This window comes from Notothenia rossii, assembly GCF_949606895.1.
Source record: "Notothenia rossii genome assembly, chromosome: 8".
Classification (NCBI taxonomy): Eukaryota; Metazoa; Chordata; class Actinopteri; order Perciformes; family Nototheniidae; genus Notothenia; species Notothenia rossii.
Genome location: NC_136906.1, coordinates 4645605 through 4673318, shown reverse-complemented (window position 1 = coordinate 4673318; position 27714 = coordinate 4645605). Strand labels below are relative to the sequence as shown.

Below are 27714 nucleotides of genomic sequence, written 5' to 3'. Positions count from 1 at the left end.
TTCACAAAATAAATGTTCAATTACTATAGAATAAATAAAAGGGCATATAATAGTCTATTGACTTGACAAGTATGTATGGTGTATATAATGTTGTGTTGTATCGGTCACCTTTCTAATTTCCCTGCAACAGAGGTTTTCCACCTCAGTAGGCATTACTGTGTAGTTTCCACACGTGTACCTAAATAACAACAGTTGCAAAGTTTGGTTAGTCAGCAGACACACTTGTCACTGTGATGTAGATACATTATGCATTTCTAACATATCTGAAATGTAAGAGCAATACAAAATTAAAACGTTCCATTGTGAAACCGCCTGCTGTAGTCTAGTTTGAGACGGTGGCTCTGGTCCTTCACGGTCCGTCTCACTTTCGGGATCGGACTCCGGTTCAAACATATAAGGCTGTACTGACGACATTTTCGCTCTGCTCACAGCCGAAAAAGCAATCGCTGGCCGTTTCTCAATCGCGAGGAAACTGGCTTCCAAGCCAATATTTCAAGGTTACTACGTCATCGAGTGCCGCCCAAGGACCGTTCCAATCTCCAGCATACTTGGAATTCCACAGAGGCCGCGTCCTTGGTTTGGGGGTAATTTCGAGGCTGCACATGGGTAGACTTCGCGTCCTTCAAATCCCAACAATGCTTTGCGCACGGACCAATTTCAAAAACCCTTGCGGAGGATGGCTGAACCGACGCAGCGCAGCACACATTTATTTAAATGTAAGTAGCCTATGTAGTGGCGTAGAACATGTGTTGGTAAATATGTTACTTTGTTACATTTCTTATCACCAAAAATGTGTTCCATGAAAGTAAAGCAAGTTCATAATTAGATAGACATCGTGAGGTATTTATTTTCGGTACAGTTTATGTTGAAACCGTTAGGGAGAGTGGCACACTTGTTGGCCTGTTCCATTAGCCGCGTTCACACCGGAGTACTTTTCCCACTTTAGTTCCGATATAGTTCCGAAATGTCGCGTTCACACCCAAAAGAGCCGGAACTAAAATTAGTTTATGAGAACCTTTTTACCCCCTTTTCCGTCCCTGCTAGAGAGCAGGGACTCTCATGCGGCTCTTTTGTGAGAAAAGAGCTATATTTCTGATTGGCTGGGCGGATTGCAAACCACGCCCCGTAAAACTCAAAAAAAGTGTTGTGAAGCCACCATTTTATTATCCTCGCATTAGCATTATTAGCATTAGCCCAGTGCAGAAACGCAGAGAGACTAACTTATGGCAACACAAAATAAAACATGGGAGCGGTGGAGATGAGGAGGTGTCGGCGTTCTGGCGATTTACTCGGAAGGCTTCAGTAGAAGCTAGTCCCCAACTCCGGGGACTTCCGGCCGGGGATTTTGGGCGGCAGTATACGCCGTGAAGTTGTTTGCGGCCTGCCAGTAAACCCAAAGCAGAAGAAGAAGAAGTGACGTCAGCGGCTTCATTTGCCTAATCCACCCCCAGGGACTTATTCCGGTGTGAACGCGATCTGTACTTAGTTCATCAGAACTAAAGAGTTCTGATCAACTAAGTTCTCATGAACCTTTGTGGGAAAAGTACTGCGGTGTGAAAGCGCCTATTCTTCTTCATTTTCCGAAGCCGTGGCTTGGAAGTATACTTGCTTCGTTTCTGAAGGAAGTGACTTGGAATTACGCGACTACCAAGCCAGCATCCTCGCGATTGAGAAACGGCCGCTGTCATAAGAGAACCGCAGTGACGCGTCCTAAAACCCGGAAGTAAGTTAGCATTTTTACCACTTCCGGTTCCTTCGATAAAAAGCAATGCAATTTCTCCATAGGATTTTGGAAAATAGCTCAAAATAAGGTCTGTGTTTGACACAAATTGAAGAGACAGATCACATTTTGTTCTACGACATTAAATACATCAGCAGTGACCCAGCTGGTGATTTTTGAAGAGGTTACGTGTTTGAAAAACGATGGTTGTTAACATGTGGCTGAATAGGACTACAGAAGTTGTCCATGCCGTTATACGTCATTACACCGAACACGTAAAACACTCCCGCTAAGTGTGATTGCCCTGTTCTGCTTGATAGCAAGTACCTGCCTCCTGCAAACTGTTCAAACAAACGCTTCAACTTGTACCATTTACAATCTGTATGTTTGAATATGGATCTTAAGTTGGTTTGACGTTGAAGCATCGACCCTGCTGTAGTTCGTTTTTAGCGTATAACGTTAGCATTTTGAAAAAAAAATCATAATTTGTAAAATTATTGATTCGAAAATAATATGATGCAGTACTATCAAGTCTGGGTCTCTGTGTTTCATTAAAGCTCTGCTCTGTGTGTGTGTGGAATGAGCCATTTTGTGTGCGTGTACGAGCGAGAGAGAGAGCGCACTGGTACCGGAGATCGTAGTTGTTAGCTTCTGGTGCTAGCGAGCTACGCTAACGGATATAAAGAGATTTTTCAGCAACAAAGTGGAGGAGAGTCCTCTCCTGTCAGTCTGAGAGGCTCAGTGAAGTAAAGGACTCTCTGAGTGTTTAGATAGTTAACTTTAGTCTAAGTTATCTCAGTGGGTCTCAAACGTTTCGGTCACCATTAATGTAAACAATTATTTCCGAGGCACACGTTTATATGATCATTATAGTTATAAAAAATAAGAGAATAAATGAAAAACAGGTATGAAATACTATTAAAAGGGTGATTTGTAAAATATCCATAGAGAAAAAGTAAATCTGTTTACAGTTCTGTTTCATATGAGTGTTGAGAGCTGTATCCATAGATCTCTTTTTTTTTGCTCTCAAAGTGCACCAGATTGATGCTTTTAACTTCAATATTTAAAAATAAAGCTTCCCGGGGAGCTTGCCCCCAGACCCCCCAATGTAAGGTCCACACGCCACCTATAAAAATAGGACTTTACCCCTGCTTGCACCTATATGGCTCGAGCCTTCATTGTAACTGTCACATTGTGTATTTGCGTGGGGATTTTTGCAGTAGAAATTTCCACTGTAGTGCCTGGTACATTTAATGGGAAACCCTAAATGTTTGAGCACCCTCCATGAAACGTCAAACTACCCCGCACCACCCCAAAATAAATATCTGGCGCCGTCACTGAGCCTGACAATTTGTGTTGGGGGGGCCCGACTTATTTTTTTCTCCAAAGAGGAGGCCCTGACAGAAAAGGTTTGGGAACCCCTGCTCTAAACGACCATGATGGCTACTACAGAATACCACAACCACCTAGTTCCATGGAAGCGTTTAAAACACATCTGTATGGACTTATTTGGTCCTTTATATTATAAACAAACAAAACATTGACATCAGGGGTACATAGGTACATATACAGACTATACATTCAATTAGTGAATACAAATAATAAATTATTATATGAATGTTATATTTTTCAGTGTACGCTGATGAGGTTGGTTTTTGAAGAAGTCTTTGAGGACCCAACACCGTTTGTGGAGGAGATGAAGAAAATCAACATCCCAAAGGACCTGTACACTCAATTTGACATGCCCTGAAAGGAGGAAGTGGTATCCCGCCATGTCTCACGTTTCAGTCGTCTAGGGGCGGTCGGAAGCCAACATACATTTACATTATAAGCAAACAAAACATTGACATCAGGGGTACATAGGTACATTATACAGAGTATACATTCAATTAGTTGTATCAATATTTGTCTCAAATCATCACCTTTAAAGTTAATAAAAGAGTTGCATCGTGTATCTACTTTATGGATTTACACGGGCTAAAAGTAAAAGGAGACGTTGGCGCGTATCTGTCAGGTGGGCGTGTTCTTGCTCTCCTATTGGTCAAACGCTGTTCCCGCTCCACTATTGGTCAATCGCTGTTACGCACCGCCCAGCCGCTGAATAATGATAATAATGATCAAGATGGCTACTACAGAATCCTCCTTGCGGTAGCCAACCTCCAGTTCCATGGAAGCGTTTAAAACTGCCTTTTCTCACAGTTTAAGTCCCTCTTAGGAGACGGGGGCTCTGCCAGGGATACTACTTTATGGATTAACACGGGCTAAAAGGATATAAAAGTAACTGTGTTGCTTCAACCACTCATTCTAAAGGGAAGCTAAGCTAGCATAGCAACTAGCTTTCTTCTTCTTCTTGACGACCGTCTCCAGGTTTCCCGGTTTGCGTGACTTTACGTGACCCGGTTCCGTTAAAGAGCGTCAAATGGCAGAACCGAGGAAAGTACCGTTCGTCACTATCTCGTCCTTCAACACCTCGCCGGTGGTTCCGACCCCCCAGCAGGAGTCCAGCAAAAAGCGCCGCCGAGAAGATGAGGCCGCCGAGGTGACTTGTGGGAAAGATGGAGGTGGAGGTGGTCCTGTTGTCGGGTCAGGAGATGGAGGTGGAAGTGGAGGAGCTCCGTTCGGAAATGTGACACCGACAGGAGGGGAGGGAGTCACCGGGGAGGTGAAGCCATCTGTGCGGCTGCTCCTCCCGCTGGCTGAGCCCAGTGACCGGGCTTCATCAGAGTTCAACTACGGAGAACTGGTCAACTCATCGCAGCCTCAGACTCAGCCTCAGCCTCAGGTCAGTGGAGGCTCCATTGTGGCTTCAAGGGGGGCTAAACCCGGCAGCACTTGCCCAGGGATACTGTCAGCAGATGGGGAAGAGGTACTTGCACTTAAGTAAAAGTAGAAAGTTGAATATGCAAAGGCTTTATTGTCATATGCTCAGCATGAAAAACTGAAGTCCCAAGCTTCTTTAACGATGAAACTTAATTATATATAAGACATAAAACCAATCAAAAATAGTGCAAGAAATAACAGAATATAAATAAAATAGTTCAAGAGAATGTTGCAAGATGCACATAAAATGTGTAATAACACTTTTATAAAATATTTTGTTGTATTATTATAACTGGCTGCTATCTCTTGTTTAGTCTATTCAACTACTGTAATACAGTCTGTAATAACTGTGCAATATATACTTTCACTACTGTTATCTGCCTGCTATCACACTCATTTATTGTATTTGACAAATAAAGGTACTCTGATTCTGAAGTACACATTTCACAGGAAGTATTAGCAATATAAAAGTAATTAAACATATCCATTTAGTGAAGTAGCATTGCAAATATTGCACATATCTTTTTTTATAACAGAACAGTGGTGTTAAATTCTGGCAGATAGTGATAACAATAATACATTTTAAAAAGTAAACATTGCGAATAAAGTTTATTGCACTCCCAGATGCATTTAGATGTCACACTCTTTATATATTTACTGTTAAGTGTGCAACAGTGCTTTTGATAAGGCAGTCATCCTTTTTGTGGAGATGTACAGTGCAGAAAAAGGAACAAATAAAAAATATTTATATTGGACATTAAACTGTTATTTCACAGAGTAGTAGATGGTGACAATAATAAATTGCCAAAAAGTGTATATTGCACACTGAGATATATTGAGATGTGCAGGGACCCGGTGAATAACTGTTATTATCATGGTCCATATGTATTTATTGTGAACGTTGGACATGTTCATTTGCGAATAGGCACTTTAAAAAGGGAAACGTAAAATGCCCGTTACCCCCATTTCATCCCTTTGCTAATGTCTTGTTTCTCCTCAGGTAAAGCCTCAAGGTTCAAAGATCCCTAAAGGCCTCGCACCCCCGCTGGACCCCAGCGACCCGTTTGCTGACGACAACAGAGAGAGACGAGAAGTGGAGGCGATGGCCAAGAAGTTTGAGAACAAATACGTGAGTGATGGAGCCTCAGTGGTGCAGGAATGAGTCCTGAAACCTGTTGGGGAATAATTTGCTTAGGTATTCAACCTTTGACACAGTTCATCATTTTCTCTCTTTACTGTCTCCTTTCCCGTGGCATAGGTCTACGGCCTTGGGTATTGCTGCTATCTCTCTTAAGGAGGAGCAGCCTGGGCGCATTGTTGTTGCCAGTCTGTGACCGAGCACAAGCCGCCATGAGGTAGTTTACTGTTCAGGGACAAAGGTTCCCTGACGCATATTATTTTCTATGGACGTGAGCTCTAGTTAGATTCAGGGTCCATATTTGTTTAGTCTCGCTGATAAAGAATGTTGATTATTACACTCCGAACTAGTTTAAACCTGGAGCTACAGAAAGAGTTCTTCAGAATTGATTGTGGCATCTCATCCGTATGGTCAACTCGTGACATGTCTTGTGAATTCTCCGGCCGAAGCTCCAAATAAACCGTCATTGTTTTTGCCATCAAAGCTCCAGCTCTCCTCGTGTCTCTCTGAGTCCTGACTCCAATTGCTTCAGAGGTTTCCCCCACAGAACCCGGAAACAAGTTAGCCCAGTTTGAACTGTGTGGATGACAAACCAAGGAATGTCTAATATGTCCTTGTAAATGTTTTTTCTTTAAATATTATCCCGCTGTTTGCAGGGTGGTGTCCCAAAGAAGAAGAAGAAAGACCGGATGCAGGATCTCATCGACATCGGCTTTGGATACGATGACACCGACCCCTTCATCGACAACTCAGAGGCTGTGAGTTCACTCAGACACTGTTTTATGAGCGACAAAATAAGCAAACCAAACTAAGTTGTTAAAAAAATGTCGGAGGTAAAAGACGTTATTGTCCCAAAGCGGATAATTGTTTTACTCATTGGGGAAATCGCAGACGTCAGAAAACAAAGAAAAACGTTAGAGAAAAGCTTTTTTTCCTCTGAGTTAAGATTCAATGTAGAAACAGTCTTCTTAAAATGCGATTTGGGAATTTAATTTCGATGATTCTGAAATGAGAATAAAGTACTTAAGTATATTTGTAATCCAACACTTGAGTATTTTTACAATTTAGTATTACTTTTAGTTTAGTTTTAACATTTCTTTTGGCATTGGTTTAAAGATCATACCGTTGAGTATACGGTCGAATAGACTTTGGGAAATGGTTGTTATTCCAAGCAGTGTTAAAACGCAGGCGCAGTAGAAGAATAAGACTAACAGAAATCCTGTTTTCCTCCCTTCCTCAGTATGATGAGCTGGTGCCGGCCTCTTTAACCACGAAACACGGAGGTTTCTACATCAACACCGGCACGCTGCAGTTCAGAGCGGCTTCAGACTCGGAGGGGGAAAACGGCGGCACAGAGGATAACCGCTTCAAGGTACGTGCATTGAGTCAAGTATACACATATGTCAGTTCCTGATGGTGTTCTTACTGTACCTAAAGTGACTGTTAGACCATAAAACCACACTGTCTGCACCTGTTTGCAGAAGATGAAAGACGGCGAGGAGCGGGTGATAAAGAAGCGTCGGAAAAAACAAGATGGTGGTATTCTGGAGGAAAAGAAACCCAGAAAGAATAAAGTACCAAAGGCTGGGTGAGGTTTCTTCAGTGTTTTCATATTAGGCTCTGAGGCATTCACATAATATCTAAGCTTCCCGTCACCACCGCTAAGCTAAAGGAGGCTAATGTTAGGCTATAAAGGAACTACAGCACGGTCACATGACTTCACGTCACCACCGCTAAGCTAAAGGCGGCTAATGTTGGGCTATAAAGGAACTACAGCACGGTCACATGACTTCACGTCACCACCGCTAAGCTAAAGGAGGCTAATGTTGGGCTATAAAGGAACTACAGCACGGTCACATGACTTCACGTCACCACCGCTAAGCTAAAGGAGGCTAATGTTGGGCTATAAAGGAACTACAGCACGGTCACATAACTTCATGTCAACACCAAAACCAAAAAACAATAAACAAACAACCAAACATGACTTTAAGGCTGGGCTAAACAAAGGACTCATTTCTGGGTTTTATGACTCGTTCCTGCACCAACACTCCATTAAACAATGGTCCATTAAACGTCTCTCTTTGTATCTCCTGTCCCCGGCAGAGTTTCCCTGAACGTGCACCGCCCGGAGAAGAAGAAGAGGAAGAAGCTGATGAAGGACTCTATCCACCTGGCCAACATGCTGCGCCGCTTCACCCGGGAGAAGGAGGAGATGAGGAAGAAGAACTTCACCGCCCACGCGCTGGCTCGAGCCAACGCCAAAGCTCCCGTCGTCGTCGCCGTTGCCGCCGGCAACAACAGCAGCGCGCTGGTCAACACCCAGGCTAAAGTGTCCGGGGCGGCCGATTGCAACATTACAGACCTGACCTCCGACCCCGCCATGATGTCAATGCTCGGATCGACCAATAACGACATCCTGCAGGACATGATGGGCGAACTGGACTTCGAGATGCTGGACTCCCCGCAGCACAGCCCTCTGCAGGGGGCGGAGAACGGGGCCTTCGGGCTCAAAACCGCAGGGGGCAGGGGGGGTCAGGGGGTCATGGCGCCCCCCCCTCTGCCCAGCGGACTCCCAGCACCGCTCACTAAACGCATCGAGGACCTCAGAGCGGTACGGGAGTTAATATTACACTGTGTTAGATCTGCAATTAAGAATTATGTTAATTTATTTTTTGTGATCACATTTTTATTGAGATTAACATGTACAACCAAAAAGCACAACTTTTTTTTATTTATAAAATAACGAAAAGTATAGAAGATAAAGAAAATAATTATGTTCATTTTTTACTTTTCTGCAGATTATTTAGACTAGTCATTTTGAGAAAAAAAATACATTTAACACGATCAAGGCTGAAATTTAAAATGAATAAAATCTTGTCTGGGCATTATATTCGTTTTGTCCACATAATAATAATAAATATATTAAATAATAATATTAGTAATAATTGTGCAGCCTAACCCCGGGATTCCACCGGGTCCGTCTGCGCCGCGGTTTTGTTCCGACCTCTTACAGCGTCATACTCCACCGGGCGCGTTTCAGAAGCGGAGCGTCCTGCCTGCCGGCTCGCAGTTTTTGTTGATTTGGGCATATTTCCTGGACAGGCTACTTTGTGCAGACAAAGTTAATAATAATTGTAATAGTTCAGTTATAAACGACATGAATCAAAGATGTGTTTCATCAAATGCATTCATCATCATAATTATTCTATATATATATATATAATGTACACAGAGCCTGTAAACCGGAGGAGAACGCTGGCCTTTCTCCTCCTACTTGAAAGACTACGGATGGATAGGGTCTGCAAAATGTGTTTATTTTGGGGATGGGCCGGATGCTCTGAGCGGTCCACTTCCTGCCCGGCGCTATGCAACGCCTCGCGTCGCGTCGAAAATAGACCAGCCGCCTATTTCTAGAGGAGCCCAGCGCCGACACGCTTCTGAGCCGTAACGCGGCGCAGACGGACCCGGTGGAATTTAGGGGTTAGTCTGTTATATTCTTTAACAAAATAGATGGAATTGGAGGATATAACCCTCTTTAATGGTCACACATGCAGAGCACACAGCACACAGTGACATTTGGTCTCTGCTTTTACCCCATCCTAGTACCAGGAGCAGAAATGAAACATGATGTTGATAAAGTGTAATACTCCTCTCTCCTCTCAGGCGTCCCGTCTGTTCGATGCCGAGGGCAGGAAGAAGTTCTTCACGCTGGACATGAACAACATCCTGCTGGAGTGAGCCCCATCAGATTATTATTTATATAAACAGCTCATGTAAATGTCCGTAGATCTGACCTCTCTCTCTCTGTGTGTCGTCAGTATTGAGCTGCAGGTGCAGGAGCAGCCGGCTGAGGTGCGTTCAGTGGTCTACTGTCACCTGGAGGCCTTCGTGCCCTGCAACAAAGAGGCTCTGCTCAAACGCCTCAAGAAGCTCAGCCTCAACATACAGGTGAGCGGAAGACGCAGACTTTACTCTCAGCCTTTACATTGCATTTAGCTGACGCTCTTATCCAAAGCGACTTACAATAAGTGCGTTCGACCAAGAAGATACAACCTTGAAGAAAACAGAATCATATAAGTACTAGGGATGCCAGCGATTATTAGAATATTCGTTACAGTCTCCATAATCAAAAATTATTTTTAAAAATCGATTTTATTTATATATATTTTTATTATTATTTATGTTTTTTTTTTGCCTGGCTTAGTTTCAACCAAAATATAGACTAATGCTAATAATAGTAATAGTATTAATAATTATAAATGGCCATTGGTCACACCACCAGTTTGTTTTACTGTAAACTTGGAGGAAGCCTGCAGCATAGCCCCTCCCCTCTCCGTCACACGTGCGATTGATTTATTGGAGTGAGAACACAACTAAAGATGAACAAAGGAAAGAAGAATTCCTCGTGGAACTACTTCAAACTGACAAGTGCAAATGAGGTCAAATGCGAGAGTTTTTTTCTTTTCTCTCCCGCGGGGGGGGGTCGAATAATCGATTATTATTCGCCAGGGCTGTCAGATTTTCAATTTTGATCATGGTCAGTTTCTGGCATCCCTAATAAGTACATCAGGTTTCATAGAGCTAAAACATTTCAAGTGCTACTCAATTGGCTTTAGATAAGCCGAACCTTTGTTAGTATATAAGTGCTTTGTTAGTAATTCTATCTCTCGAAGTGGAGTCTAAAGAGATGAGTTTTCAGTCTGCTCCGGAAGATGTGTAAGCTTTCTGCCGTCCTGATTTCAATGGGGAGCTCATTCCACCATTTTGGAGCCAGGATAGCAAACCCACGTGTTTTTACGTCTACAGTTTAACCATGTCCTGGATGTAGGAAGGGCCAGATCCATTCACAGCATGGTACGCAAGTACCAGTGTCTTGAAGTGGATTCTAGCAGTTACTGGAAGCCAGTGAAGGGAGCGGAGGAGCGGCGTGGTGTGGGAGAATTTAGGAAGGTTGAAGACTAGACGAGCCGCTGCATTCTGGATGAGCTGCAGAGGTCGGATGGCACATGCAGGTAGACCAGCCAGGAGGGAGTTGCAGTAGTCTAGGCGTGAGATGACGAGAGCCTGGACCAGAACCTGCGTCGCTTTCTGTGTCAGCTGGGGACGTATCCTCCTGATGTTGTAAAGCGTGTATCTGCAGCAGGGGGTTGTAGCAGAGATGTTTGCAGTGAAGGACAGTTTGTTATCTAGGGTCACACCCAGATTCCTTGCAGTCTGAGTCGGGGAAACAACGACTTGCAGTCTGAGTCGGGGAAACAACAGAGGGGCCGTCTTACTACTTCATTCAAAGTAGTAAGACCCGCTGACAACCCGCAGGTATCCGGTAGTTTGTTCCAGATATTTGGAGCAAAAAAAAGAAAGAGCCGTAGCAGAAAATCTGAGGTATGTTTTGGCCCTTTAGTGCCAGGACATCATTTGACAGAAGCAGCAGTAAGAGCCAATGAGCTGTCAGGTGTGTCTGAAAGGTGAAAGCTGAGTCGTTGTTTCTGGGACTCCTGGCTGTGTCCTCGTTACCTGATTCTATATTTAGCGTGTAAGTGTGCCATGCATGGGTGTATGAAGAGAACTGGATACAGTGTTGGAGGCGGGGCCTGTTCCTTCCTATAAATGCATTTTTATGGAGCACTTCCTGGGGGCTTCGTGTGTATGTGTGTGTGTGTGATTTCTGACTTTCTGACCTTTATCTCTCCTCTCCCAGGACGACCGTCTCCGGACGCCGCTGCTGAAGCTGAAGCTGGCCGTGTGCAGCGTGATGCCGGAACAGATCGCTCGCTACAACATGGACTGTATCGCTAAAGTGGCAAAGTAAGATCCCATGTTGTTGAGTCACAAACAAAGGTCATCAGAGTCTGCTTTGGCACAGATACATCATTTTTGTTTAAAAAATATTCATTCAGTACAGCTCTACATTTGTTGATGTCATCTCTTGTGTGTTGACAGGCAGCAGTCGGGCGAGGCGGAGAAGAACGGCTCTGAGGACGAAGACGAGGAGAAGCCGGGGAAGAGGGTGATGGGTCCTCGCAAGAAATTTGTCTGGGACGACAAGCTCAGGTCAGTCTCGCCGAGGGAGAGTGTTGTGTGGTGATTAGGGTTGGGAACCGAAACTTGGTTCCAGATGAGAACCGATAAGAAAATGCCGGGTACCGGGTACCCATACAAAATACACAATTTCGGTTCTGCTTAACGGTTCCTAAACGCGGTAAACCCTGTATTCCACCGGGTCCGTCTGCGCCGTGGTGGCATACAGGGTAAGGGCGGACTGGCCATCTGTGTGTTCTGGAGAATCACAGAACGGCCGGTCGTCAGCGGGCCTTTGACGGCCGGCTCGGTTCACTGACGGCCGGCACCGCCCTTAATTTAAACGACATCATGTAAGTTGCGCTGACAGGCGATAGAGGTCCACAGTTGCCCCGCAGCGAGGCTCCCCCCCTCCCGCCCTCCAGTAGACAGTTCACAAGCTCAGTCACTTCATAACACCAAAGATGGGTCATGGTAAACGCTCTGAAGTGAAACAGACAAGGCACAGTGTAATGCCTGTTAATAGCTGGCCACAGGCATAGCTCAGTTAAAATAAAGCGCAGCTATTTTGCAATACATTTGTATTGCATGTATATTTTTTATTTGTAAAAATGTCAGTTAAAGCTTAAAAGAATAAAGATATTTTTGTTATCTAAACGTTTGACCTCTTTCTTTTACAATTTTGGAATCGAAACGGGGAATCGATAAGAGCCGGAATCGATACATTTCAAGCGATACCCATCCCTAATTGTGATGGAGAGTGTTGTGTTGTGATGGAGAGTGTTGTGTAGTGATGGAGTGTGTTGTGTTGTGTTGTGATGGGAGTGTGTTGTTCTCAGGTTGTTGCTGTGTACTCTGGTGCGGGTGAAGCTGGGCTGCTACGAGCTGGAGGGGAAGAACTCTCTCTCTCTGGAGGATTACCTCAAAGCCTTCATGGAGACGGAGGTGAAGCCGCTCTGGCCCAAAGGCTGGATGCAGGCCAGGTGTGTGTCTGACTGAAAACTATTCTCAATAACTACATGATGTATTACATTCTTCATCTATGGCTTTTACCTATTGGCATTGGATAGAAATACTTAAATCAAATACTTCAGTGAATTTACTCTCCACCGCAGCTTGTGTTAATATTGTATTTGTGTTTCCAGGATGCTGTTCAAAGAGAGCATCATGGCTCATGGTCACATCACAGGCTACACGTGAGTCATGTGACTTTTTATCAACATATAACTAACTCTGACTTGTAAAGCTTGTTCTCACTCACTTGTGATGTTTTCTCGCTGCAGGGCAAAGAAAAAGATGGTCTCTACTCCCAAAGCCAAATCAAAGGTCAGACTTGTTTCTATATCAATGGGAATCAATATCAAAACCAATGGGATTTTTTTTTTTAATCGATTTTGGAAAACATCTCTGTGGCAAACTCACGTTAATGATACTTTCAAGTTTGGTTCAGCCGGATAATATCCACATTTTAACACCACTTTTAGAATAGTTGAAGAGTAAATGCTATCATCATAACGACGGACTACAGCACGGTCACATGACTTCACGTCACCACCGCTAAGCTAAAGGTGGCTAATGTTGGGCTATAAAGGAACTACAGCACGGTCACATGACTTCACGTCACCACCGCTAAGCTAAAGGTGGCTAATGTTGGGCTATAAAGGAACTACAGCACGGTCACATGACTTCACATCACCACCGCTAAGCTAAAGGTGGCTAATGTTGGGCTATAAAGGAACTACAGCACGGTCACATGACTTCACGTCACCACCGCTAAGCTAAAGGTGGCTAATGTTGGGCTATAAAGGAACTACCCAAATTCAATTAAACGTTCCATTTGGCCCGAAACAACTCTTAGGGCTAGCGTGAAGTAAAATAAGTTAATGTTCGTGTTGACCACTGACCTTATTTCAGGCTCAAAACCAAAAACAAGTTATAAAAACATTGACTTTTAGACGAGGGATCAGGAAGTGCTAAAAATGCTGACTCCTTTTCGGGTTTTGGGACTCATTCCTGCACCGCTCTGTCACAAAATGAAATGACAAACAGTTGTCAATGTTTACAAGATAGACCTATATCACTGTGGACAGGGAGAAGGATGAATGGGATTTTTAGGTGTGTCTACGAGTGTCTTTAGTCGTATCATATAAATCATATTCTGCATTCTTTAACACTTTTTAGTTTACTAGATAATTCCATATGTCAGGGTTCTTACGGTCATTAAAAACCTGGAAAATCATGGAAATTCAAAATGCTAATTCCAGGCCCTGGGAAAGTTATGGAAAACAATATGTTTCCCAAAGTTTTGGAAATGTCATGGAAATGTAACTAAAGTTGCATCAAATATAATTTACATGTTATCTAATCGCCGAAATAGTAATACTATAATGATAATAAATAAATACTGTATAGTAATGAAACGTAAAATGGCTTTTAACTGACGAGGTATTTTGCTGGTGAGAGATTTTAGTTGCTTTAGCGCAGGGGTGTCAAACTAAATTTCATTACGGGCCACATCAGCATTATGGTTGCACTCAAAGGGCCGGTTGTAACTTTAAGACTATATAAAATACATATACAAATATTTAATATATATAAAATAATGTATTATATTACATTATTGCCTCTGCATTGGATTATTATGGGATAGGGTAATAACTTCATAATTAACTATGTTTTAAAAAAGAAGAAGGGAAAATAATTGCAAGTCTCTTCAGTGAGAATGTCGCAAGATGATTTAAAAAGAAAAGCCAATTCTGGAAACAAAGTAAAAAAAGAAAAAGTGAATAAAAAAAAAAGGCAAATTCTGAGAAAAAAAAGGCAAATTTGAGATGCATTGTGGGACATGTAGTTTATGGTCAACGCTTCTGTAAATCGGCATGTAACCGTGTAATAAACATATTATATTCTTTAAAAGCTCTTGTGGGGCCGCATGAAATGAAGTCACGGACTGGATTTGGCCCCCGGGCCTTGAGTTTGACACCCCTGCTTTAGGAGCTAGTAAGCCTACTATTTGATTTGTTTAAGATAGGCACAACATGTTTCAGACCTTATTTTCCTGTTCCATGTTGAAATAAACAATTTTCAGTGGTACCGCTGAGAAAGAGTAATTTTTTTGGTCATGGAAAATTAGGTAAAGGTCCTGGAGAAGTCATGTACAATATTAGAACAAATAAATAAAAAACTTCGAATGAGAAGGTGTGTACAAACTTTTGACTGGTAGTGTAGATGTTGTCATTGATGTATAAACATGTGTCTCGCCCTGCAGGAGGCGGTGTGGATGCAGCGCTCGACTCCATTGGTCCAGTCTCCTGCCACTCAGGTTGCTAAGCGACCGCCTCTATCTCCGTCTGAGACCATCTGTCTGGACTCTTCTGACGACCAGCTGACGGTTCCGTCTCTCGACTCCATCTCTCAGGCTCTGGCCATCCTTGGGAACGCCGCCAAGGGCCTCGCTCAGGGAGACAGCCCCCCCTCCCCCGACAGACCCTCACCCACCCAGACCCTCACCCCCACCTTCAAACCCTCCCAGCTCCAGCTCCACGCCTCTCCGATCCTCCTCCAGCAGCATAAGAAGAACTCGCTCAGCCCAGCGCTCTACATCTCTACCTCCTCCCCCTCCACCCCCCTCTCCCGAACCCCCCTCTCCTCCCCCTCCACCCCCCTGACTCGCCCCCTCTCCGTCACCTCCACCCCCCTGACCCGCCCCCTCTCCGTCACCTCCACCCCCCTGACCCGCCCCCTCTCCGTCACCTCCGCCCCCCTCCCCTCGGTCAGAGTGGACGGGATGGGGGTGACACACAGACTCTCGGTGCTGAACACTTCAAGGACTTTACCTTTACCTGTTGGGGTGTCTAAAACCAACATGGTCGCCTCTGCGTCTCTCCCCAAACCTCGCCCCCCCCCCACTTCGTCTCCCCTCATAGCCCCCGGGTCAAAACCCCCCCCCTCCCAATCCCCCCTACTCAAAGGCAGCAATAACAAACCGGGGGAAACCATCATTATCACCTCGCCTCGTCCTCACACCCTCATTTCCTCCCCCCACATGATCCCTAAAACCTTCCAGCAGTCCCCCCGCCTCCCCCTCTCTAAACCCTCCCTCTCCCTGTCTAAACCTTCCCTCTCCCTCTCTAAACCCTCCCTCTCCCTCTCTAAACTCTCCACCCTCCCCCTCTCTAAACCCTCGACCCCCCTCCCTCAACCACAGTCTAACTTCATCACCCCGATGCACGCCACCCTCACAAAATCCACCCACAGCAGCATCGTGAAGCTCACCGCCCGCCCCACCCTCGTCACCACGACCTCCGCCTCCCCCGTCATCTCCCAAACCCTCCCCCAAAGGTCTCAGGCCACCCCCCCCCTCCACCAGTACTCCGCCAAAACCCCTTTCCGTCCCCCCCAGTTCTCAGGAGTCCAGGTGGTGAAGCCGGGCAGCTACACTCCCCCGGGGGGGCAGAAGACCCCCAACAGCAGCAGCAGTACCACCAACACCAGCCTTATTAACGCCTCATCCATCAGCAAGCATTCAGGATCCAATGCCTCCCCCATCATCGTCTCGGCCAATCAGGGGCAGCGTCAGAGGCTCGGGGGCGGGACTTCTCAGGGGGCCAAACAGGTCGTGTCCGTCACGTCGTCCTCCGTCGCCTCTCAGTTACCACAGGTGTGTGTGAGTATGTGCTTCCTTTGGTTCTTGTGATTTATATTGACATGCCCTGTTTGTCCAGTCAACACGTCTCATCAGTGTCAGCAGGATCACATTTAGGTCACTTTTTTGTAAAGAATTTGGACTAACTGTGAAGGATGTTCAGACTAAACTCAAAGCACATTTCCACCTCACAGTTCCTGTTCAATTACAGATGTTTTGAGTGTTTGCAGCTCTCGAAATTCTCGAAAGGGTTACCTTGGTTGCTGATTGGCTAAAGCTTCCTCAAGACAAAACATCGTTATGACATCATAAAGTGGCCAAAATCTGATCAGCTCATTTTCAGACAGGTTTTTATAGAAATGGATCAAAAAGAGAGAAAATCTTTGTTCCTGAAACTTTCAGAGTCTCTTTCCACAGAGGGGACACATGTTGATGTAGAAGAGACATGAAGAAGAGGGGACACATGTTGATGTAGAAGAGACATGAAGAAGAGGGGACACATGTTGATGTAGAAGAGACATGGAGAAGAGGGGACACATGTTGATGTAGAAGAGACATGAAGAAGAGGGGACACATGTTGATGTAGAAGAGATATGAAGAAGAGGGGAAACATGTTGATGTAGAAGAGACATGAAGAAGAGGGGACACATGTTGATGTAGAAGAGACATGGAGAACAGGGGACACATGTTGATGTAGAAGAGACACGAAGAAGAGGGGACACATGTTGATGTAGAAGAGACATGGAGAAGAGGGGACACATGTTGATGTAGAAGAGACATGAAGAAGAGGGGACACATGTTGATGTAGAAGAGACATGAAGAAGAGGGGACACATGTTGATGTAGAAGAGACATGGAGAAGAGGGGACACATGTTGATGTAGAAGAGACATGAAGAAGAGGGGACACATGTTGATGTAGAAGAGACATGAAGAAGAGGGGACACATGTTGATGTAGAAGAGACATGAAGAAGAGGGGACACATGTTGATGTAGAAGAGACATGAAGAAGAGGGGAGACATGTTGATGTAGAAGAGACATGGAGAAGAGGGGACACATGTTGATGTAGAAGAGACATGAAGAAGAGGGGACACATGTTGATGTAGAAGAGACATGGAGAAGAGGGGACACATGTTGATGTAGAAGAGACATGAAGAAGAGGGGACACATGTTGATGTAGAAGAGACATGACAAAGTGGATTTTGCATAATAGGAGACCTTTAAAATGTCTTGAATACACAGTTGTTCTAACATGACCCCACCCCCCTCCCCAGGTCTCCACAGCAGGGGTCGGTCTGCTGGGCTCCGGCTCCCCCCTCGGGCTGGGCTTTGGGATGTTGGGGGGTCTGGTTCCCGTCTCGCTGCCCTTCCAGTTCCCCCAGCTGCTGAACCTTCCTCCTCTCAGCTCCTCCTCCTCCTCCAACAGCAGCAACGCAGCAAACAGCGCCGCCTTCTCCACCCTCACTCAGAGTGAGTCGTTGCATTACAACCCTCACGTACCATTTCACATTTGAAGTTGTTTAATGTAAAAAAAAACGATTTTTCTCAAGTTTTTATAACTTATTTTGAGATGATGTACTTGAGTTTTTCCATTAAATGCTACACGTACTTCTACTCCACCACCATTTGGAGGAACATGTTATGAAACTGGCTCAACAAGACTACAATATATCTGTATTGTAATTTGTCATCATACAAAGTACAGCAGCAGCATTTCAGTGTTTCCCCTAGGATGGAGTCATAGCAGCGGTGCTAAGGCACGTGGGCCCAGCATAATGTGAGGGCGGGTCGCACTTCGCACGCACGAAAAAATTCCACGCGCTCCAATTTGTTTCTATGTGTCAGCACAAGAAAGGCTCTTGAGGCCTAGCACCAGGGCCGGTTCTAGACAATTTGCTGCCCTAGGTGAGATTTTAGGCGACATTTTATATGTAAAGAATAAATGAAAAATCTCTACAAAAGACAAATACACTGCAAAAACTGAAACTTATGGACATAGTTAATAGACGTCAAAATGGCTTCAAATGTATTCAGTATTGTATGAACATGTTTGAATTGGGGGGTGGGCGTCACATCCTTTAGGGGGGTCCGGGGGTAAGATTTTTTTTTGAAGATTTTACAGTAAAATTCTTCAATCTGGTGCACTTTGAGCACACAATTACTAGAGACCTGATCTAGGGGGTACAACTCTAAAACACCCATATGAAAAAGATCGGTTTACATTTTAATAATCAAATAAGTATATGAACATAACCAATAACCTACCATAGCCAATAACAAATACATTTAGCTTATTTAATTTTTGTTGTTCATTCATATCTTATTTTACCAGTTAACATTTATTTATTTATGCATATTTTTGTATCTCTCCAACTTTAAACGATATTTTTGGTTTACTGTCCTATAGTATACATTGGAATGATTTCAAACCTGTTTTTATTTATCCTAATAATTATAAAGGAGTGCCTTGGAAATATGTGTTTACATAATTTGTGGTCCAAACGTTTGAGACCCACTGAGATAACTTAGACTAAAGTTAACTACCTAAATACTCAGAGAGTCCTTTACCTCACTGAGCCTCTCAGTCTGACAGGAGAGCTCTCCTCCACCCTGGTTGTAGAAACATCTACTTCTTATATCCGTTAGCGCAGCTAGCCCCAGATTCTAATAACAACAGCGCCGGTACCGGTGCGCCCTCTACCACGCTCGCACTTTAGCTGTGAGCTGCAGGCGCCTGATAAGCCAACATCCCCCACTTTCATCACTTACAGCGCCCATCATACAGGGCAAATTAAAAGTGTAACCGGGGTGAAAAGGGTGTTACATTTACTTAATTATGAATGTTGTTACATCAAGGTCGACCATTTGGATGAGCGCCAACGTTAAAAAAAAAAAATTCCCTCCCAGAGCTGCCAGCGCAGCGCCTCCCAGATCTGGCGCCCTATGCCAGAAATCGGCCCTGCCAGTACATACAGTGGCAAGGTTTCAAGATTTAGCAAAAATACAACTTTATTGAACATGCAGTAACACAAATACTACAAATCCACATCACAAACAATCAAAAATGAAAAAGGGTTGCCACTTATTATTATTTTAAGAAAAAGAAAAAAAGTAAAAAAATATTTATTTTTTTTGGGTGCCTGGCTGGCGCCCCCTAGCAGCGGCGCTCTTATGTCAGCAGCGGCGCTGCGCTGCCACTATTTGTATATAGGGGAAACACTGGCATTCAATTAACGTCACGTGTAAAGAAACCTTAATTCTTATATTATTGTCGTAAAGCGTTACGGATAATATAATCACACCGCACTAAAAGCTAATTTTAACACATTAAAAGCTAGTGGGGCGTGTCACTAAGTACATTCATTTGAGTACTGTTTTGACACACTTGTACTTTACTTGAGTATTTCCGTTTTATGTTCAATATACTTGTACTCCACCACCATTTGGAGGAACATATTGTAAAACTGGCTCAACAATGACAAACAATAGCATTAAATTGACATGATTTGTAAAAACACTTTGATAATATTCGACTATAAACCATTCAGCATACTTAATACTTGAAGTACATTTGAGCTTGTAATACTTCTGAACCTTTTCTATTGTAATGATGAGGTTTAACAATTGAGACATTAGGTAGTGTACGTATACAAAATGTGGATTCTTCTTAAAATAGTAGGTTGCAGGTACTTCATATGCATCATTAGTCTAATGGCGCATTTCCACTGCAGGGCCTCCCTTGGCTTAGTATGGTATGGTTAGACCTCGTTAGGCCTGGCTCACTTTATGCTGCGTTTCCATTACAGTTTAGGAACTGGGGCAGTAACTATAGTAACGCAGAGTAGGCGGAGCCGTGGCGTCATCTTCAATGAGAATCACAGAAAAAAAACATCAGCCGTTAGCTGTTAGCCCTCAGAGCTCACAGCTCCTCATATCTGTTCAGAAACTAGACCAAAGTTAAACAAGTCCAAACCACAGCCTGTCTGTGTCATGGAGAATACAGTCGCTGGTTTATTTATGTCTGTAGGCCGTTGTTGTGAGTGTGGACGGTCGGAGCATATACTGCGTTAGCTTAGCCAAGCTCCATTCAGAACACACACATTTTAAAATGTGTTTCTCCTGCCGTCTGTCTGCAGACCGGTCAAAGCATTAATTCATGGTTTTTACTCACCGGTATCAGTATGTTGTTACTTCGGCATCATTTAGAAACGTGTATTACAATTAAATCACGGTCAAATATGTTCATCTTGTTGTAGTTGTAGCCCCCTAGCCAGCGATTCTCTCTCTAGTTTAGCATACTCAGCCCGACTCAGCCCGGTTGTTGGCCCGGAAAGAACCTCGATTTTATGGGGCCAGAAAACTGTGAAATAGTACGCGCTAGCCGGAACTACACCAAGTGGAAACGCAACCAAAAACAGGCCGGGCACGGCACGCTTAAAGCGAGCTCCGAGCTGTAGTGGAAATGCGCCATCAGTGAAGTATTTGCTGACGCCTCAGGCAGTGTGTTGTTGTTCTGTGTTTCATGTTATAGTGTCTGTTTATCACCATACTGTTTGTCAGATGTGATTTTTCTCCTGTTTGACATTATTCCATTTTGTTTGGTTCATTTCCCCCAAATTCCTCCCTCTTTTCCACATATATTTCACCTGATTGTTCTTCTACCTCCTCCTCCTCCTCCTCCTCCTCCTCTGTTGGGCTGTCATTACCTCCCACCTCCTTCCCTTCCCTTCCCTCCTTGTTCCCTTGTCCTGTCTCCTCAGATCTGTATAAGAGTCTCCAGTCAGGGTCTCAGGTTGCTCTGCCTCCTCACTTGCAGCTCGCTTTCTCAGGTAAAATGTCCCCTCCCCTCCCCCCCCCTCCTCCTCAAAGCCTGCTCCATTAACCCCCCTCCCTCCTCCGTTTCCTCCCCCTCTCAAGTTTCTGGTGTTCTCGTCCTGTTGCTTGTTTGTTGGTGTCAGCATGTCTTCATGTACTCATTTTTATCTGTCGTCCATTATGTCTTTTCCAATTGTCCAATTCCTATCATACTGTTTCTCATCAATATATCACAGGTCTCAGATATATACAGAGCCTGTCTCTGATTGGCTGAAACACCAAACAGATCATTGCAGCATTACCCATAATCCCCTCTGTTTCAGCCCTGTTTCCAAAGTGCTAATTCTCTGTCTGTTACTTTAGATGAAAATAAGGAGCCCCTCCCCACGCCCCTCTGAGAGAGATTTGGTTAGAAAGAACTCAATAGGCGCTTTCACACTGCAGTACTTTTCCCACAAAGGCTCATGAGTACAGATTGCGTTCACACCGGAATAAGTTCCCTGAGGGAAGATTACACAAATGAAGCCGCTGACGTCACTTCTTCTTCTTCTGCTTTGGGTTTACTGGCAGGCCGCAAACAACTTCACGGCGTATACTGCCGCCCGAAGTCCCCGGAGTTGGGGGCTGGCTTCAGTAGAAGCTGCTGGGACTCCCAGCAGCTTCTACTGAAGCCTTCCGAGTAAATCGCCAGAATGCCGACACCTCCTCATCTCCACCGCTCCCATGTTTTCTTTTGTGTTGCCATAAGTTAGTCTCTCTGCGTTTCTGCGCTGGGCTAATGCTAATAATGCTAATGCGAGGATAATAAAATGGTGGCTTCACAAAACTTTTTGGGAGTTTTACGGGGCGTGGTTTGCAATCCGCCCAGCCAATCAGAAATATAGTTCTTTTTCTCACAAGAGCCGCATGAGAGTCCCTTTTTTTGGTGTGAACGCGACATTATGGAACTATATCAGAACTAAAGTAGGAAAAGTACTCCGGTGTGAACGCAGCTAATGGTGCTCTAGAGGAGATTCAGGTGATAAGGGAGGGGGGGGTTACCTTGGTTGGTGATTGGCTAATGGTTACTCAAGACAAAACATTGTTATGACATCATAAAGTGGCCAAAATCTGATCAGCTCATTTTCAGACGGGTTTTTATAGAAATGGATCAAAAAGAGACAGAATCTTTGTTCCTGAAACTTTCAGAGTCTCTTTCCACAGAGGGGACACATGTTGATGTAGAAGAGACATGGAGAAGAGGGGACACATGTTGATGTAGAAGAGACATGAAGAAGAGGGGACACATGTTGATGTAGAAGAGACATGAAGAAGAGGGGACACATGTTGATGTAGAAGAGACATGAAGAAGAGGGGACACACGTTGATGTAGAAGAGACATGAAGAAGAGGGGACACATGTTGATGTAGAAGAGACATGGAGAAGAGGGGACACATGTTGATGTAGAAGAGACATGAAGAAGAGGGGACACATGTTGATGTAGAAGAGACATGAAGAAGAGGGGACACATGTTGATGTAGAAGAGACATGAAGAAGAGGGGACACATGTTGATGTAGAAGAGACATGAAGAACAGGGGACACATGTTGATGTAGAAGAGACATGAAGAAGAGGGGACACATGTCGATGTAGAAGAGACATGAAGAAGAGGGGACACATGTTGATGTAGAAGAGACATGAAGAAGAGGGGATACATGTTGATGTAGAAGAGACATGAAGAAGAGGGGACACATGTTGATGTAGAAGAGACATGAAGAACAGGGGACACATGTTGATGTAGAAGAGACATGAAGAACAGGGGACACATGTTGATGTAGAAGAGACATGAAGAACAGGGGACACATGTTGATGTAGAAGAGACATGAAGAAGAGGGGACACATGTTGATGTAGAGGAGACATGAAGAAGAGGGGACACATGTTGATGTAGAAGAGACATGAAGAAGAAGGGACACATGTTGATGTAGAAGAGACATGAAGAAGAGGGGACACATGTTGATTTAGAAGAGACATGAAGAAGAGGGGACACATGTTGATGTAGAAGAGACATGAAGAAGAGGGGACACATGTTGATGTAGAGGAGACATGAAGAAGAGGGGACACATGTTGATGTAGAAGAGACATGAAGAAGAGGGGACACATGTTGATGTAGAAGAGACATGGAGAAGGGGGGACACATGTTGATGTAGAAGAGACATGGAGAAGAGGGGACACATGTTGATGTAGAAGAGGGGACACATGCTGATGTAGAAGAGACATGAAGAAGAGGGGACACATGTTGATGTAGAAGAGACATGGAGAAGGGGGGACACATGTTGATGTAGAAGAGACATGAAGAAGAGGGGACACATGTTGATGTAGAAGAGGGGACACATGCTGATGTAGAAGAGACATGAAGAAGAGGGGACACATGCTGATGTAGAAGAGACATGAAGAAGAGGGGACACATGTTGATGTAGAAGAGGGGACACATGCTGATGTAGAAGAGACATGAAGAAGGGGGGACACATGTTGATGTAGAAGAGACATGAAGAAGAGGGGACACATGTTGATGTAGAAGAGGGGACACATGCTGATGTAGAAGAGACATGAAGAAGGGGGGACACATGTTGATGTAGAAGAGACATGAAGAAGAGGGGACACATGTTGATGTAGAAGAGGGGACACATGCTGATGTAGAAGAGACATGAAGAAGAGGGGACACATGCTGATGTAGAAGAGACATGAAGAAGAGGGGACACATGTTGATGTAGAAGAGACATGAAGAAGAGGGGACACATGTTGATGTAGAAGAGACATGAAGAAGAGGGGACACATGCTGATGTAGAAGAGACATGAAGAACAGGGGACACATGTTGATGTAGAAGAGACATGAAGAACAGGGGACACATGTTGATGTAGAAGAGACATGAAGAAGAGGGGACACATGTTGATGTAGAAGAGACATGAAGAACAGGGGACACATGTTGATGTAGAAGAGACATGAAGAAGAGGGGACACATGTTGATGTAGAGGAGACATGAAGAAGAGGGGACACATGTTGATGTAGAGGAGACATGAAGAAGAGGGGACACATGTTGATGTAGAAGAGACATGAAGAAGAGGGGACACATGTTGATGTAGAGGAGACATGAAGAAGAGGGGACACATGTTGATGTAGAAGAGACATGAAGAAGAGGGGACACATGTTGATTTAGAAGAGACATGAAGAAGAGGGGACACATGTTGATGTAGAAGAGACATGAAGAAGAGGGGACACATGTTGATGTAGAGGAGACATGAAGAAGAGGGGACACATGTTGATGTAGAAGAGACATGAAGAAGAGGGGACACATGTTGATGTAGAAGAGACATGGAGAAGGGGGGACACATGTTGATGTAGAAGAGACATGGAGAAGAGGGGACACATGTTGATGTAGAAGAGGGGACACATGCTGATGTAGAAGAGACATGAAGAAGAGGGGACACATGTTGATGTAGAAGAGACATGAAGAAGAGGGGACACATGTTGATGTAGAAGAGGGGACACATGCTGATGTAGAAGAGACATGAAGAAGAGGGGACACATGCTGATGTAGAAGAGACATGAAGAAGAGGGGACACATGTTGATGTAGAAGAGGGGACACATGTTGATGTAGAAGAGACATGAAGAAGAGGGGACACATGTTGATGTAGAAGAGACATGGAGAAGGGGGGACACATGTTGATGTAGAAGAGACATGAAGAAGAGGGGACACATGTTGATGTAGAAGAGGGGACACATGCTGATGTAGAAGAGACATGAAGAAGAGGGGACACATGCTGATGTAGAAGAGACATGAAGAAGAGGGGACACATGTTGATGTAGAAGAGGGGACACATGTTGATGTAGAAGAGACATGAAGAAGAGGGGACACATGCTGATGTAGAAGAGACATGAAGAAGAGGGGACACATGCTGATGTAGAAGAGACATGAAGAAGAGGGGACACATGCTGATGTAGAAGAGACATGAAGAAGAGGGGACACGTGTTGATGTAGAGGAGACATGAAGAAGAGGGGACACATGTTGATGTAGAAGAGACATGAAGAAGAGGGGACACATGCTGCTGTAGAAGAGACATGAAGAAGAGGGGACACATGTTGATGTAGAGGAGACATGAAGAAGAGGGGACACATGTTGATGTAGAGGAGACATGAAGAAGAGGGGACACATGTTGATGTAGAAGAGACATGAAGAAGAGGGGACACATGTTGATGTAGAAGAGACATGGAGAAGGGGGGACACATGTTGATGTAGAAGAGACATGAAGAAGAGGGGACACATGTTGATGTAGAAGAGGGGACACATGCTGATGTAGAAGAGACATGAAGAAGAGGGGACACATGCTGATGTAGAAGAGACATGAAGAAGAGGGGACACATGTTGATGTAGAAGAGGGGACACATGCTGATGTAGAAGAGACATGAAGAAGGGGGGACACATGTTGATGTAGAAGAGACATGAAGAAGAGGGGACACATGTTGATGTAGAAGAGGGGACACATGCTGATGTAGAAGAGACATGAAGAAGAGGGGACACATGCTGATGTAGAAGAGACATGAAGAAGTGGATTTAGCATAATACCGTCTAACGTGTGTATTGTCCCCCATCCAGATGTCACTCAAAGCCAGGGGGGCGACGCTAACAGGAAGACGCTATGATACCCCGGGGTCAGGAAACGACCAGGAGTAGAATCAGGAGGAGCTTCAGGGGACGGAGGACTCTAATAAAAGGAGCACCGTGTAACACTTCCCGGATCTGAGAGGATCCACTTTTCATAAAAACCACAGTGAAATATAACTTTTTTTAAGGTGATTTGATAACGTTTAAATACTATAGAACGGTGCAGGGATGACATATTTTTGTAGTTTGACCCAGAAGTTAGCTGCTCTCTGTTCCCTCTGCAAAACACAGTGAGATTTTTTTTTAATGTGATTTTGGATTATTGAAAATAAATGAACTCTTTTTCAAAACATGATACTTCCATGTTTTGATCAGCAGGATAATCTCCACACGTTCACACCACTTGCAGAAAGTGACATTAGGCAATAAATGAACGGTCACATGACTTCGTGCTAAGCTAAAGGTGGCTAATGGTGTTCGTGATGTCGTCTCATTTAGACACTCGTTAGCAACGTCTGTTTTTAAATTCATCAGTGGGGTTTTTACTGAGGCAGTTATGCACTCACAGAAGTTCAGACATTGAGACGCAGTGTCATTAAGTGTTGATGTACGACACTTGTGTATAAAACTAAGTATAAGTTGGATTTTTTACGTTTTGTTGGCCATTAATTTAACCCTGTAGTGCGGCCTTATAGTTAAACAGGGCCCGCGTAACAACAACGTCCTCAGCTTGAATCCGGTCCACATGTGACGTGTCGGTTAAAAGCTAAAATGACCAGGAGTCTTTTTGTGTGTTAAATTCAGGCAGTCCTGCTGACCTTAAACGTTCCATTTGGTCCGAAACAACTCTTAGGGCTAGCGTGAAGTAAAATAAGTTCATGTTCGTGTTGACAACTGACCTTATTTCAGGCTCAAAACCAAGTTAAAAAACATTGGCTTTTAGACGAGGGATCAGGAAGTGCTAAAAATGGGTTTTAGGACTCATTCCTGCACCTCTCTATGTCGCAAAATGAAATGACAAACAGTTGTCAATGTTTACAAGATAGACCTATATCACTGTGGACAGGGAGAAGGATGAATGGGATTTATAGGTGTGTGTACGAGTGTGTGTGTGTGTGTGTGTGTGTGAAAGGTTTTGGTAGCTGGGATTGAGCGTGTGCCTTCGTGTGTCTCCCTCTCTGATGCATGGTCAGTTTGTCTGTTTTTATCATGTAATTATCACTGATACCTGTGTTGGAGCTTTTTGTTTTTTCAATGAGAGCTGTACGCGTTTTGTTTTTTATTGTACTTGAACTCTTGAATACATTTCTGTATAGAACTTGCTTTTAATTAAATAATTTCCCTTCTCAACGGAGTCACTTGAAGTCTGAAATTCTTTAACAGGGTCTTGCATTGAAGTCAAATGAGAGTGAAGGGGTTGAAACCAATGTTTTTCTGAGCACCTAAAGGAGTATTTCACCCCAAAAAAAGGATAATTTTTACACAAATTCGTCATCCTGGGATGCATTTCTTCTCTCTTGCCTCCAGTGAATCAAAAACCTTGATGAATTGGGTAACTAAGGGCCGCGTTTTGCTCCAAATCTAATCAAACATGTTTACAAACTCTTATAGTAAAAGCTAATTCTAATGTATTCTGTTAATCATGTCTCTGTATAGTATGTGTATTCACTCTCTGTCCTAAAGGGCTTGTTGGAGCTCCTGCCCCCCCTCCCTGTGAGCCCAGTGGCGAACACACACACCCGCAGCCTGGCTGGGAGTTTGTGTGTGTGCTCACAGCCTCGCCGCGTCCCAGGGAGGAGAAATCGGCGGAGCTGCAGCTGAGAAAAGATTGAGTGTGTGAGGAAGTCCGCGGATTGGTCCATTTGGATACGGGCACGTCACTGTACCCAGGAAGAAAAAGAGAAATCCCCAACGAGGC

General features: G+C 44.3%; 1 protein-coding gene across 7 annotated transcripts; it reads left to right on the top strand.

The window, feature by feature from the left end:
- Positions 1-648: 648 nt before the first annotated feature.
- Positions 649-27150, top strand: LOC307015624 (uncharacterized protein). 7 transcript variants are annotated; one of them, XM_079644360.1, is made up of 18 exons: positions 649-716; positions 4088-4586; positions 5541-5669; positions 6335-6436; positions 6919-7050; positions 7160-7266; positions 7782-8289; positions 9342-9412; positions 9497-9626; positions 11377-11483; positions 11619-11729; positions 12536-12679; positions 12842-12892; positions 12980-13022; positions 14965-16362; positions 17614-17809; positions 21100-21168; positions 25788-27150. In XM_079644360.1, the coding sequence occupies exons 2-18, from the start codon at positions 4140-4142 to the stop codon at positions 25832-25834; spliced, it is 3792 nt and encodes a 1263-aa protein (XP_079500486.1). In that variant the 5' UTR covers positions 649-716; positions 4088-4139; the 3' UTR covers positions 25835-27150. The 7 variants fall into 7 exon arrangements, with proteins under 7 accessions (XP_079500486.1, XP_079500487.1, XP_079500491.1 ...); XM_079644361.1 differs by lacking the exon at positions 649-716 and adding an exon at positions 939-1723; XM_079644365.1 differs by lacking the exon at positions 649-716 and having other exon boundaries at positions 3354-4502; positions 14965-16356.
- The last annotated feature ends 564 nt before the right edge of the window (positions 27151-27714 follow it).

Coding starts and splice junctions, on each gene's coding strand:
- LOC307015624 (XM_079644360.1), top strand. CDS start 4,140: ATGGCAGAACCGAGGAAAGTACCGTTCGTCACTATCTCGTCCTTCAAC. Junction 6,437..6,918: donor TCATCGACAACTCAGAGGCT/GTGAGTTCACTC, acceptor TCCCTTCCTCAG/TATGATGAGCTGGTGCCGGC. Junction 12,893..12,979: donor GGTCACATCACAGGCTACAC/GTGAGTCATGTG, acceptor TTCTCGCTGCAG/GGCAAAGAAAAAGATGGTCT.